The sequence below is a fragment of the Helicoverpa zea genome, chromosome 4 (genome assembly GCF_022581195.2).
Source record: "Helicoverpa zea isolate HzStark_Cry1AcR chromosome 4, ilHelZeax1.1, whole genome shotgun sequence".
NCBI lineage: Eukaryota > Metazoa > Arthropoda > Insecta > Lepidoptera > Noctuidae > Helicoverpa > Helicoverpa zea.
In genome coordinates this window covers 9,806,211-9,820,332 of record NC_061455.1, presented here as the reverse complement: position 1 = coordinate 9,820,332, position 14,122 = coordinate 9,806,211, and the positions used below count along the sequence as shown (strand labels likewise).

General features: G+C 37.2%; 3 protein-coding genes across 4 annotated transcripts; 1 reads left to right on the top strand and 2 right to left on the bottom strand.

Annotated features, from left to right (window-relative positions):
* Nucleotides 1-22: 22 nt before the first annotated feature.
* Nucleotides 23-4,577, bottom strand: LOC124629862 (pro-resilin-like). 2 transcript variants are annotated; one of them, XM_047163513.1, is made up of 5 exons: nucleotides 4,457-4,577; nucleotides 1,894-2,054; nucleotides 1,691-1,798; nucleotides 1,331-1,507; nucleotides 23-570 (listed from the first exon to the last, which is right to left on the bottom strand). In XM_047163513.1, exons 2-5 carry the CDS (start codon nucleotides 1,909-1,911, stop codon nucleotides 373-375), a joined length of 501 nt encoding a protein of 166 aa, XP_047019469.1. In that variant the 5' UTR covers nucleotides 1,912-2,054; nucleotides 4,457-4,577; the 3' UTR covers nucleotides 23-372. The 2 variants fall into 2 exon arrangements, with proteins under 2 accessions (XP_047019469.1, XP_047019470.1); XM_047163514.1 differs by having other exon boundaries at nucleotides 4,444-4,558.
* LOC124629861 (protein SCO1 homolog, mitochondrial) lies at nucleotides 3,681-5,880 on the top strand. Its single transcript, XM_047163512.1, has 5 exons — nucleotides 3,681-4,090; nucleotides 4,240-4,363; nucleotides 4,475-4,556; nucleotides 5,182-5,308; nucleotides 5,656-5,880. Exons 1-5 carry the CDS (start codon nucleotides 3,809-3,811, stop codon nucleotides 5,803-5,805), a joined length of 765 nt encoding a protein of 254 aa, XP_047019468.1. The 5' UTR covers nucleotides 3,681-3,808; the 3' UTR covers nucleotides 5,806-5,880.
* On the bottom strand, nucleotides 5,874-12,272 carry LOC124629860 (zinc finger protein 436-like). Its single transcript, XM_047163511.1, has 13 exons — nucleotides 12,003-12,272; nucleotides 11,578-11,741; nucleotides 11,231-11,355; nucleotides 10,884-10,959; nucleotides 10,771-10,796; nucleotides 10,596-10,678; nucleotides 10,237-10,423; nucleotides 9,392-9,560; nucleotides 8,559-8,726; nucleotides 8,345-8,475; nucleotides 7,797-7,917; nucleotides 7,057-7,184; nucleotides 5,874-6,790 (listed from the first exon to the last, which is right to left on the bottom strand). The coding sequence occupies exons 1-13, from the start codon at nucleotides 12,246-12,248 to the stop codon at nucleotides 6,192-6,194; spliced, it is 2,223 nt and encodes a 740-aa protein (XP_047019467.1). The 5' UTR covers nucleotides 12,249-12,272; the 3' UTR covers nucleotides 5,874-6,191.
* Between the last annotated feature and the right edge of the window lie 1,850 nt (nucleotides 12,273-14,122).

The following is a 14,122-nucleotide window of genomic DNA, read 5'->3' as shown; positions in this document are numbered from 1 at the left end:
ACTTATAAGTTCGTAAACTCTTTATTTACACTTGAGAATTATTTTTTCATTTTTCATCGAAGCTTTTCCGACAGTCTATTTTTATATTCACTCTATTTTTGCCTTTATCTTTTTTTGGAAAGTATAATTTACCATTACTTGGCTAACTTAAACCCATTAACAGCGATGAAAATATTTTCGTTCACGAAACGACTCTAGTATTTTTTTTTTAATAACTCAAAGCCGGCCGAAAGGATGCTAAGAATTACAATTTTTCTAGTAGTGTTCCAAAATTAAATCTGACCCCAACATTGTTGGGAAAAGGTTCGGAAGATGATGGAAGTTCATTAATTGTTCGCTATTGGTCTAATCGGGTTAATATTTGTGATGTTTTCACTGGGTGGCGTTAGGCGGCGATGTATGTGGGGGCGGCGCGGACTGAGGCGCGGGCGCCGCGGGCTGGCGAGCCCCACCGCGCGGCGCCGCCTGTCTCACGCTCTGTCGGTTCGACGCCGCGTTATAGTGGTAGCCGTCGAACTTGTCAGATGTGCCGCCTGCCGGAGGGAACGTCGCTGTGCCCATGTACATCACCTGGAAATAGGAATGTGTTTGGTTCAGTTGTTTAGCCAGAAAAGGAATCTAGGTCCACCAGGTATGGTACCTATTCACCACGAATAATGAGACATTTACTAAATGAAAGCCACAAAATAATAGGGCCCACATCTGGGGCCCGATTCTCCTAAGTTAATAATGTCAAAATCGAATAGAAATCGAATCGCAATATGATCGCAATAGCAGTTTTAACCATATCAGGCATTCTGCTACTAATATAAGACCAATCGTATTCTAACGACATTCGATTGGTTTGCGATTGGTCTGCTAATTTGGTGAATTTGGTCTGAACGGTAGTTTGCTCTACAATCATATTGCAATAGTTAATCATTTGCAGACAAAATGATTCATTATTGAAGAACAGAATGCCACATACGCTTCAATCGTAATCGAGTCGGGATTGGATCGCAGTCGAACGTGAATCGTATGTTGCTTAAGTAAAATTAGGAGAATCGTGCCCCTGGATTGAGATCTTAAGTACTTAGTTGCATCTTTTTACCTGACCGCCAAGGAGGGCTAAGTATGTTTTTGTAGCGGGTTACAAAGCATGCATCCAATGGCAGCAAATCGACCACCAGACGAGTTGCTTTTAAGATGAGATAATAGATAATATAATCGGCGCATTTAGAAGCTCTGCATTTTGGTTTTTGTATCAATATGTCGAGAATTAAGTACTACTTTATCTGCTCTTCGCCAGCCATTAAAGCCAAAGCAATTAAACATCCCATAGCTCTCTTACCTGAGGCTTATACCCATCGGGCCCAGCTTCATACTCGACGAGCTGCATCCTGCCATCAGGCAGCAGCACGTGGTAGGAGCCGGTCGCGTGGTCCTCTTTCCTCTTCTCGTTGTGCCCGAAGTCCAGGCTCACGCCGTTGTCTTGCACGTCGTATGAGAAGTCATAGTTGGCTGGCAACTGAAAAAAAAATGAAGATACCATAAAGCTCTGCTTGAAAAATGGGAGACAGACTAAAATCCATTTCTGTTCTCTTTTCGAACCCAGGGCTGTTGTAGATCCACCACTAACAGTTTGAGGGTTCAAGCTGTGGTTCAAGTGACAAAAAATAAGTAGGTAGGCATTGTTTTTTCGCAGACTTACCGATGGTTCTTGTATCGGTTTCTTAGGGCCACCACCACCCCCTCCGATTTTAGGTGGTAAGTATTCTTGAGCATATGCGTTGGACCATAGCGACACCAATAAAGTTACCTGAAGATTATGTTACATAGTGGTTTTAAAAATTGTGTTTGTAAACCAAAACATTACGAAAGATATCACAACAATCTCGGTACCAAAGGACTCACACAAATAATTCGCCACATTTTGAAAATCTCGTGTTCCTTCTATCGGAGGGCACTGGCTGGTTTTGGGCGATTCAAGCAAAAGTCCGATGTTTATAAACCCACAGAGCTGCGGTTGTGGCAGCTCCGCCCCCTGGCATTTTTTCATTAGCAGGATGCACGAACTACGAAAATTTCGAAATGAATTTAAATGACTTAGTTCACGCCGGTAATGGGTTCAGTCGCGGTTGTGACCTACACCACCTACAAAGTTGTATTTAAGTAACCACCTAGACATTTAAGTAGGTACCTACTGCGGGGACCGGTTTCTTCAGAACAATTGTTAAGATTATTTCTAAAAATAATTGTAGGTCTTTTATCATATAGAGTACCTATCTAGTAGGTACGTTGTTTCTGCAATTTATATTCTATGCATACCTACCTAAACAGACCTAAACATAACATTATTCTTGTTAGATACTTAGGTAAGCTGTTTACTTCTCTTCGTGGTGGGTAAGTTAAATACTTTTCAGTTATACATATTATGTGTATCGTAAAATGTATTTATATTATTTGTGACTAGGTACTTTAAATCAATGCTAGAATATCCCAATGTCGTCGAAGTAGGTATCACCTAAAGGTAGATTACGTGCCTTAGGAGGGTCGTGGGTTCAAGTTTGGAATATCGTACCAACTGGAACAGTGCGTTACCATCCTACATTTCTTATTTCTTAGAGAGTTTAGATGTTAGAACATATAGTTCTTAAAATGATGATTCAATATTTTAATCGCTTTTGGAGTTTTTAATTTTTAGCCCGGCCGCAGACATCCGGTTTCCGGATACGGTTTCCTGATCAGGAATTAAGATTCGGGATTCCGTGTCGAGAAAGTCGAAGAAACCGAATGTGTGCGCTAGTACACATTCGGTTTCTTTCATTCGGAATTTACATGGCCAGTACGTAAAGAGGAACCATATTGAAGGCACGACATCATGGACTATGACGAATTGATTGCTGTTGCACTTTTACTGGCGCTAAACAAGAAAAAGAGGAAACGACGTTACTGGGTACACCCGTCGAATGCTCAAAGATTATCCGAAAGTCAATTCTATGTTAAAACAGCTAAATTACGAACATACCCAGAAGAATTATTTATTAAGTATTATAGAAAGTCCATTAAATCCTTCGATGAACTTCATAAATGTCTTTACTAACAATAATGGATTGTATTATCTGAATAAAATTGATTATTATTATTATAAAGTCATAGATATGAGAGAAATAAAAACTCATTACTTTTGGGTGTTTATTTATGTAAATATGTGTACATTTGTTAATTGTTCAATAAACAGGATTTTTTTTAATAATATTTAATACAAAAATTAAAACATATATAAAAAGCCAGTCACAGGCGGGCTCTGAATGCTCTGATACACGTCCATTCGGAACAGGGCTACCTTGATTCAGAATGAAAATTTCCGTATGTGTGCGGCGGTCGAACCAAATTGTTCGCGAGCGCTGCGTTCGGAATGACGTCATCAGGTTTTATTCCGTTCTGAGTACCCGAACGCACGTAGAAAATTTTAAACCGAATGTCAGGTTTTTTTCCGTCCGGAAAAAGTAAGAACGTGTGCGCTCTTGTGAACATTTTGTATGAAAAAAGAGCATTTCGGTTTCCGAATCAGGATTCCTGATCAGGAAACAGTATCCGGAAACCGGATGTCTGCGGCCGAACTTATTCCTGCATTAACATTCCGTTTCTCTGAATTTACCATTATATTCCGCATTTACCCGTCAAGTGTCAGTGTCAATGTCATTTAGACAGTTCTTCAGCTGAAAGAGGAAAAGTGAACACGCCGAATTGTGCGCTGAGATAATTATTATGAAATTGATAACATAGCCCCTGAATAAAATTGTTACATAAATATTAGCCATTGAAAATGAACTCTGTATTGAGAAACAGGTGTGGTGCGTTGTGTCGTGCTTTCAGTACTTCGGTGGTGAAAAAATGTGCCGTGCCCCCGGTACCACCCAAGAAACCGTATCGTATCACCTCAGCTATAACATGGAAATCCATGACAGCAACCGCTCTCATAGGCGGAGGATTGACTGCTTTCATGATGTACGTCAGACATGAGAAACAAGAAGCCTTGGATCGTGAAAGAAAGCGACAACTTGGGAAGGCAAAGATTGGAGGCACATTTGAGTTGGTTAACACAGAGGTGAGCTGATTTATTCTGTTCTTATATCTTATGACTCCTTAAAGAATGGATACGTGTGTCTTCTAATACCTATAGTTTGTTTAGCCACTGATAATATTGCAAGATCTGGAAGTCTCCATTTTTTAAACAATGTCTATGCATTTTTTCAGGGTAAACTAGTGAAAAGCACAGATTTCTTGGGTAAATGGCTGTTAATTTATTTTGGATTCACTCACTGTCCTGATGTTTGCCCTGATGAGTTGGAAAAGTTAGCAGAAGTTGTTAATATGCATGGTATGTATCTATGATATTTTTATAAATCATGTCAGGCTTATAATTTGTAAATGAGGTTTGTGCATGTTCTTATTGAATACTTTTTCATGAGACATTTTCTATATCTTTCAGATAGTAATCCAAAGCTCCCGCCAGTACAGCCTATCTTCATTTCTGTAGATCCTCAGAGAGATACACCAGAAATTGTTGGAAAGTAAGTTTTACACTGATCATTACTATGCAACACCACTTTTTTACAAAACTATAAAGAACTTGAAGGCCAAGGATGATAGTGCATAATTATATAGTCTGTTTTTTAATCTCGTAGACTAAATTGACACTTGCAAAATGTCAAACTTTCTAATAATTTTGCTAGCTCTGTGGTGCAGTGTTGTACTTACGATACCGGTTCGTTGAATCGTAACTTTTTATCTATAATAGACGAATTTAATATTCATTCAAAGTTTTAAATTTAAAATTCACGTACGTACACATGGCTGTACGACGTGCTACAAACTGCCAGGGATATCTGACCACGCAAAGCCATGCGTAATCATCAAGGATAAGCCCATTATTTCAGGATGACTTATTGTAAAAAGTTACGATTCAACGAACCGGTATCGTAAGTACAACACTGCACCACAGAGCTAGCAAAATTATTAGAAAGTTTGACATTTTGCAAGTGTCAATTTAGTCTACGAGATTAAAAAACAGACTATAATTAATTGAAAAAGCTAACCTTATTTTGATGAGTTTTACTAATATAAGTGCTGGATAAATATATAAGACTTGTCATAAAAAGCCAATTCTCTATAATTAAAAGAGTAATTTTCAAATAGATACTGCAAGGAGTTTTCTCCACGCTTCCTGGGCTTGACAGGCAGTAAAGACCAGGTTCAGCAAGCATGCAAGTCATATCGCGTCTACTTCAGTGCGGGACCACAGGATGTTGATAATGATTACATTGTAAGTATAGAATGTAATGTCTCTCGATTTAACAACAAACTCCCTAAAGCGTTGAAATCAATTGGCTTTCGTTGGTTTAGCTTGTTTTCCATACACTGATACACTCACTCTATTTAACGCCAACTCTTTATAATGCTATAAAATGCACAGTCCCTTCATTCTTTTCATCAGAAGTTTTATAATCTTTATATTACTCTCTTTGTGCTTACAAAATTACAACTTCTGAATTACTTTGTTGCAATAATGTCCATGTTGAAGTATGTTTATGTGCTTTGATTTATATAATGAACACAGGTTTAACAGTAAACTTGCTCCACAAGTCATTAAGTGAAAGTTTTTATCTACAGGTGGACCACACTATTATTATTTATCTTGTCAACCCCGATGGTGAGTTTGTTGACTACTACGGACAGAACAGGAACGCTCAAGAGATCCACAGTTCAATGCTTGTCAACATCAAGAAATACGAAGATTCCAAGAAAAGTGGTTGGTTTTAATTCGCATTTATGTAGAAAAGTAGAATATAGATCCAAAGTATTTTTATTTAAGTGAAATAAAACTATTGTTACTTATTTAGTCTTTTTATTTAAAATCTTTACTTAAAATACTCTTTCTGGCAATAGGTATACTGGGACTGAAATTATCTAACAAAACAAATAGGTTTAAAATTATTAACAGTTTCAAATTAATACAAAAAAAAAATGTAACCGTCTTCAGAACACTTCAACTGTCTTTTTCCCATAAAACTTTTTTTTCCATTATTGTGCTTCTTACTTTAGAAGGAAAGAAGTTTAAAATACAAGGATATATTTAAAATACCAATAAATACTATTGTAATACCTCATTGTTTTGCTATCTTACTTTATTTGTTCTTATACTAAAACTAAAAGTTGGCAGTCATTTTGCTACTAATCTTACTAATAGTGACTTGCCCACCAGAACTATGTATTTGTACTAAACTTTGGTCTAACTGGTACAGTTTCACTGTAGTACCTTCGAGGTTAGCCGTAGAAATACTGACTCCGCCTCCATTCAGTGTTACCAGATTTTCACCATCATAGTTAACATCATCAATAATATTGACATTGCTTGTGTTCAAACAAATGTTGCCAGCTTCATAGTTGTTATTGGGACTACCATCAACTACAAGAAGGTTTCCCTTCATATTACTATCATCTTGTAACACCAATTCTTCTGTAACTTCTAAGGGCATTTCTTGCACCATGTTCAAAGTCAGTTCTTTGGGTGTGTTTTCAAGCGTCTTGTTTTCTATATTTTCAGTGACTGCAATTAATTGGCCATGGTCCTTATTGAATATTAGTCTATCGGTAACCATGGGGACGGGTTCAACTTGTTGTAATATGACTAGACCACGGGTTTCAGTTCGCCTCTTCTTCTTTTGGTGGGTTTTACAATGTTTCAACAGTTGAGATTTCGTTGCGAATTTTTGAGGGCATATTGTGCATTCAAACGGCTTTTCACCTGGAAACAGAATAAGCAATTGGATACAGTTTGGGTAAGCACCAGTATTTCGCTTCCTATGTTTTTTTAAAACAGTTTAATGGGAAGTGTATTAGCGTGTCAGGGTGTTGGTAATAGAAAAATTTGTTAGATAAAATACAGTATGAATTCAGATAGACTACAGATTTTATTTTCTTTTTCCCTCTCTTCTACTACTCTGTACTTAAGAGAAGAATATACGGCAGATAAAACCTCTAGAAATGTATAATTTTATACAGTATACTAACCAGTATGCACTCTATGATGATCCCTGAGTCTGGTGGAATTCGGAAACTTCTTGTTGCACAGACTACACTCGTACGGACGCTCACCCGTGTGCTGGCGCATGTGAGCTATTAAGTTCTTGCGGGTGAACCTGTGGGTTGTAAATTGTACTTAATATGTGATGTCCTCCTAGCCGATTATCGGCTACGGCGGCTGGTCTCATGTAAGGAGATTAGCCAACTATGCAGGACATATTATAGTGCACGAGCATTTGCGCAGACACAGGTGCACTCACTATTCCTTAACTCTCATAGCCCGATGGGACGGCAATCCGACGCGACCGGAGAGAGATCAGGCGCAGGACCAACATTTACGTGCTCTCCGATGCACAGGTGTATCAATCACCAGCTTACAGGCTCCGGGCTGCTTTGTGAAAGTCTTCTAAAACCCACAAAGCGATTTCGGCCCGACTTGGGAATCGAACAACTTAATATGTATGTTAAAATTGAAGATCGAGATTGAGATTAGAATGTTAGGACGCGCTACTAAAATAATAACCACAATTATTCAGTTTCAGATGATTATCAAGGATGTAAGTAGGTATTTGTTTTTAGTGTAATTCATTCGATTGTTTTATTGATATGATTTACAAAATGTTTAGTATTATAATAGTGTGAGTTCATCACTTCAATCAAGATTCTAACATAATTCTCGGACAAATATTAAAAAAATACAATTTAAATGATAAAAGTAAATAGTTTACCCTTTCCCACAAACATCACAGCTGTATGGTCTTTCTCCCGAATGTATTCGCTCGTGACTCTTCAGTGAAGACCCTGATGAAAACTTGCGATCGCATATCGAACATGAGTATGGGCGTTCACCTGAAAAATGCAATGACTAGAGAAATAAGAACTGTTAGAAGTGCCGAATTTAATATTATGCAAATAGTTTCCAACAATGAATATGGTCGATGCGGAATTGAAGAAAAAATAGTGGATGTGGAATTGAAAAAAAAAAAACACGTTTGAACTTTAATGCTGTATTCGTCTGCCGTTACTTCCACAAATACAGTCCTGTCGGGCTGCGGGATTGTTTGAAAGAGTTACCGACGCCCTGGTTCTTAAAGGGCTCCAGAAGGAACATGGTTGGTTTTAGTCCGTAAGAGTATAATACTACCTCACGCTGCACCCACAGCCGGAGGGGTGATGAATTCCCGATTACCGAATTTCAATAGACAGGGTATTGAAATGAAAGCATGACACTTTAAAATAAGAGAAAGAGCTGTAAATAAGTATAATATCACAGTACCGGTATGTGTCCTCATGTGCTGCGTGTGGTTGGAGTTCTGTATGAAGCTCTTCCCGCAGACGGCGCACACGTAGGGCTTCTCGCCCGTGTGCGTGCGGTGGTGCGTGTTGCGCGTCGACTCGTGACGGAAACTGTAGGGAAAAAAACTTTTTACATGAAATGTCACTTAAAAGTAAGTACATAATAACATATAAGCTGTGATATAACTATTTACCGTTTTTCACAATACTGGCATGCATAGGGCTTGCTCTCAGAATGCACGAGTCGATGCGAAGACAGCAGTCGGTTGGTCGTGAACCGCTTCCCGCAGACGCTACACTCGAAGGGGCGAAGCCCTATGTGACGCGACATGTGAGTCGCTAGTAGACTGCTGTTGCTGTACCTAAGATAGCATGTTTGTTTGGGTAAAAAGAATTGCAGGGAAATCAAATCAAAACTGATTTAATAATATCTTTTATTGTATATTTATTTATATTGTATATTTATTTACAGTTTTCCAAAAGAACCATGCTCTGAATTATACTTCAGGAATATTTTATTTTAATCTATTTCCTGTATTATCAGACAAGTATGGTATGGCCCATAGATATATTTTATACTAACGTATATTTTCTACTTGATGTTCTGGCCAGAATCGATAGATAGATACTACCAACATGTTTATCAATATCTCTCAATACCTAAATAATGGGAGTAGCCACCAAGCAGTGAGACGGTAAGTCTGATAATGACCTAAATAATAGTAGGTACTCGTATTTTGCAGAATTCAAGCGAAAATAATCCATGTAACGGTACCTAACATGGTACCTTAAACAATAAGACACAAAATCCACCTAACGTTTATCACACATGGTACACTTGTGCTTCTTCTCCACAAGTTCACCGGTGTGGACGCGCTCGTGTCGGCGCAGAGCGTACAGCTCCGTGAACGATTTGCCGCACACATCGCACGAGTGATGCTTGGATTCCATGTGACAGCGGATCATTGCACAATTCAAGCGAAAATAACCCATGTACCCCACACAATAAGGCACAAAATCAACCTACCGTTTATCACACATAGTACACTTGTGTTTCTTCTCCACAAGTTCACCGGTGTGGATGCGCTCGTGCCTGCGCAGAGCGTACAGCTCCGTGAACGACTTGCCGCACACATCGCACGAGTGACGTTTCGACTCCATGTGACGGAATATGTGCCGGCGTATCATTGTGCGCGCTGTTGGAAAATTAACTCTATTAGTAATGTTATAAGGTTGAATTTGAAGTACAGAAATTTTAGGAGCAAACATGTTAAGTACTCTATGATTATGAAAAGTGATTCATAGTGTTTCAAAGTTCAATATTAGACCTACATGAAAGGACTCTTCATGGAGGGTAGATTTAATATTTTTGATAAATATAAGCAAGTATAGTATGACGTGAAAATTGAACTTTATAAGTACTAGTGGAATATTCTTTTCTTCTTCTTTCTCCTGCCCTGTTCCCAAATTTTACTTGGGGTCGGCGCAATATGTCATTTTCTTCCATTTTCCCCTGTCAATCGTCATACTGACACTCACTCCCTTCCTATTCATATCATCTTTCAGGCAATCCATCCATCTTTTCTTAGGTTTTCCTCTTCCTCTCCATCCATCTACATTCATACTTAGCACACACTTTGTTGCATGCGAATCATCCCTCCTCATTACATGTCCATACCACGACAATCTTCTACTTCTCATCTTTTCTGTAACTGGCGCTACTTTCAGACTTCCTCTAATGTAATCTAGTGAAATATTCTTTTATGACATATAAATGGTACAAATATTGGAAGAAATATTCTTGGTACAACATTAGAGGCGGATCAACGGCAGAGAAACAATTCTAAAAATATACAAAATATCTTTACTTACTACTAAATTCCTTAGAGCACTGGTTACATTTCCAAATATTTCCATGTTTTACGTGAATAGCTGAATGCACTTTAAGATCGTGTTCGGACTCAAAAGATTCAGTGCATTGGTTGCACATATGCTGATGTTTACTACTTGGGTGCTTGCTCCTAACGTGCGCGTGGAATGTTTTCAAATTGGGGAATACCTGAAATTATAAAAAATAGTTAAAAACTACATATTTTATAATGGGTGTTATTCAAAATACTGGATATGAACAAATGACGTCAATAGTTTGAAAGGTCTAATACACATGCAATGCCATGGAGGTAAGATGAAGATATTTATCTCTGAGAATTGAAATTTAAAATATATCTTACCTTAGAGCAAATCTTGCATCGGAATGAGTTCCCTTTATTCCCATGTTTACTTCTTACTGAAGCATTTCTGTGAATTTTATAATCTGAAATACATTTTAGAAATCTTTAATTTGATTCCAAAAAAAAAAAATTAAATTAACAAAAAATTCAATGTATTTTGTACTGTTTTACATACCACCATTAACATCAGCAACTTTTTTTCTGAAATAAATAAAACACAAATGAGTAATTTACAGAAACTATGGAGTCATAATGTAAACGAAAATACATAAATGCAATTAAATTCACCTCTTCTTCTTCCTGGTATTTTGTACTATAGTCAGGTTATCACTGTTATCACTGAGATCTTCTAAATATTGCACATCTGGAAATAGAAACAGACATTCTAAGCACCAGTTAAATGTCAGCCGGACTCACACACTGACGGTTCTATACCATGGTTTATGAATCAGCCAAAATTAGCACATTTGCAGTATGGGTTCTGCCAAAATATTTATTTTATTCTGGTTTTCAGTATTTGCAAAAATAGAGCTACATTTATACTAAGAAAACTATAAATGTATAAGGTCTAGGTTTTTTGATTAGGTATGTGGTCTGTAAAAGTAAAATTTACCTATGTACAATATATAAGTTACCTTCCAATAGTTCTTGTTCTTGTTTAACTTCAATATTATCATTTAAAAATACATTATCATCTATGCCTAAGTTATTGATATCATTTCTATCCATATTTTCTTTATCTAATTCTTGCTTTACAGTCCTGAAATTAAGTGTAATAGTATTAATACTCAATAATAGTATTTATACGTAAACAATTCATATTTTCTTTTCGTAATTTAACAGTTGATTAAAGCAATAGCAGGTTTCTAAAAAATATTTTTTTCATGATTTTTGTAATATAGACATTATTTATTTAGGGACATAAAAAGGTTCATATTAGCACTCTACAACAATAGACAAGTTAAGGACAACATATACCAACATGCTATGATCAGATAGTTCCTCTTTGGCAATGAATTCTCCTTTGAGTATGGACTTGAGCATGCAGTCGGACTTCTCACACTTTAGCTTGAACTCATAGCAGTGCATCACTTGAGCCTGACACGGCTCACAGATGCTCGATGGCAAACCATCTCCTGGGAACAACTGAACGGACATGTTTCTTATATTAATGTACAGAGGGGAAGGGAACATTTAAAATTAATTTTAATACATAGATGATATTGATGTGAGTGTTATTAGGAACAATTTTAGATTGACAGGAATAAGATTTGCTCAATAGATATCTCGGATAAATTACCATAAATTAACATTAAATTATGAGATTCAGAAACAAGTATGTGAGGATATTATGATGAGAATTTTGGAACTTTGTTAAGAAACTGGGGTTTTGTAAGGTGAACATACTTGCAATGAAGTGAACGCGGTAAACATTTGCGCTAGTATATTGTTTTCTTTGGTAGCAACTAGAGGGTACAACACTTCGTTGTCTGTAGCGAGACATATTCGACACATGTTCTGAATGTTGCACTGCTCCGAACTAAGATATTGGTAGAAATCGTATGGTATCTCTATCTCAATGTATTCTTCCTTGGGTAAACGTTCATCGTCGTTTCCTTTCCCGATGTCTTCCAATGCACTTTGCGTATCCATTTTAGTACTATAAAAAAAGATTTAGAAAAATATTGTTTACCAAGTTATTTGACACTCAGTTTGGCACAAAATTATAACATTCATTGATTATTGATATAATAATGTTGTTTTAATGCTCCTCAATTGTTAAAACGGTAAACAACCAGCAAAAATATTTTTATCGTAACTGCAACGCCATTGCAAAGTTACGTCGTCAGTTCAATCGCGACGTGTCAGGAACGCATTCTCTGAATGGCCGAACTAAATATAAAAAGCTGTTAGTACAGGCTATTTTAAACTACTCAGAGTAACTTTTTCCTCGGTGTTCACTGCATTTTCAACCGCCAATTTAAATAGTACCCCACATAACATGACATGCAAAATATTTATAAAAATATTGATTGTGGTGCGACGAGATGAGAATCGTTAACATTGACAGACAACTGGCAAGTTGACATTGACTTTGACGCTTACTTACAAAGTTTCGTTTCGAAATTTTGAAAATAATACTAAAACACTAATCTGTATCTTTAAAAACAAAAAAAATAGATATATTTACAGCTGCTCGTGCATTTGCTTTATATAATTAGAATTCGGAATTAGTGTTTAGGTGTCTTAGTACAAAGAAACTGACACTGACTGTTTAGAAAAACTTAAATATGTATAGGTATATAACTACTATAATGGCATTCCATATGTTATACAGATTTATTTTCTGGACTCTACCGGGCACAGCTTTAAGTAGGATTTCTGCCGGAGGAAGTGTCAGAATCTTACTGTCTAAAACTCCGACCACCATCTCAATATTCCCATTCCTTCTAGAGCCACTTGTGCGGTAACTCTTTCGAAAAACCCCCAGCCCCGTTGCTAAGCTAAGGAGAAGTAGGTAGGTGCCCGCTATAGGCATTTCTACAATCTTATCTTATTTGTTCTATTTCCATAGTTACGACCGCTAATAATACAAGCTATCTTGTCTATCTCTCAACAGAACGATGTTTGTTTCATTCGTGTACTGATTAGCCAATCGGTTAACAATACCCAGTCGATCAATCTAATGACTGCCTGTTGTTATAGTTTGTTCTGCTCCAACAAGCCCATAAACGTCTACTGTAGTCTGTTTATTGATCTTCAGTAAATATTCCACTAAAACAGTTGGAGATGCAGGTCGCAACTGTCATATACATTTACAGCATCCGCCAGCGATATCACTCGTGTCCCGTGGCAACTAATCCGCGCACTCCGATAAAAACTAGTCTAGGTATAGCCTTCCCCCACACGTAAATAAGTAGACAGTCAAACATTAATGTTATTTAGATAAGCGCGTTAAAATATTAAAGAAACTCTTCAGCTTTACTAAAATTCCGTTATGCTTTAGTTTCCATTCACATGAACCATCAATCGTTGCAATGACGTTTGGACAAAAGGATGCCCGTTCGACCGCTGTTCGAAATTGTGGTAGGTACGTTATAGGCAGGTCTATGTTATGAAGCTTCGGCAAACCAGACTTTAAATCAGATAGGTACTTACTTACCTTTCTGGGAATTAACCATCGAGAAAATTGCATTCGAAATAGAGTAGGTACAGTAAATTCCTCAGCTACATCGTACACTTGTTGGAGGCAGATATTTACATAACGCCGATGCCGGTTGAATCCAGAATAGTGTTTATTTACTCGTCTGATTTATCTGGACCCGCGAAGCTTGTATGCATGTGTTTTTAGATTGTATGTGTAGCTATCGATGTGAGCGCGACAATGTCGCTCAATATTCGCAACAATATTTTCTTCTATTTTCAATAACGAAGTAAATTAATCTTCACGAAATGGGTAGCTAAGAACCTTCCTAATTTTTAAGAGCATGTGGTTAATACATAGATAATAGTTTCGGCAATATGTT

What these genes read in the sequence shown, in the direction of transcription:
- LOC124629862 (XM_047163513.1), bottom strand. An exon ending in AACCGATACAAGAACCATCG is followed by an intron (nt 1,508 to 1,690) that starts GTAAGTCTGCGA and finishes TTTTTTTTTCAG; the next exon opens with TTGCCAGCCAACTATGACTT. An exon ending in CCGATGGGTATAAGCCTCAG is followed by an intron (nt 571 to 1,330) that starts GTAAGAGAGCTA and finishes TCCTATTTCCAG; the next exon opens with GTGATGTACATGGGCACAGC.
- LOC124629860 (XM_047163511.1), bottom strand. Translation starts at nt 12,248, where the DNA reads ATGGATACGCAAAGTGCATTGGAAGACATCGGGAAAGGAAACGACGAT. An exon ending in AATACCAGGAAGAAGAAGAG is followed by an intron (nt 10,797 to 10,883) that starts GTGAATTTAATT and finishes TATTTATTTCAG; the next exon opens with AAAAAAAGTTGCTGATGTTA. An exon ending in AGTTGCTGATGTTAATGGTG is followed by an intron (nt 10,679 to 10,770) that starts GTATGTAAAACA and finishes AATGTATTTCAG; the next exon opens with ATTATAAAATTCACAGAAAT.
- LOC124629861 (XM_047163512.1), top strand. Translation starts at nt 3,809, where the DNA reads ATGAACTCTGTATTGAGAAACAGGTGTGGTGCGTTGTGTCGTGCTTTC. An exon ending in AGAAGTTGTTAATATGCATG is followed by an intron (nt 4,364 to 4,474) that starts GTATGTATCTAT and finishes TATATCTTTCAG; the next exon opens with ATAGTAATCCAAAGCTCCCG. An exon ending in ACACCAGAAATTGTTGGAAA is followed by an intron (nt 4,557 to 5,181) that starts GTAAGTTTTACA and finishes ATTTTCAAATAG; the next exon opens with ATACTGCAAGGAGTTTTCTC.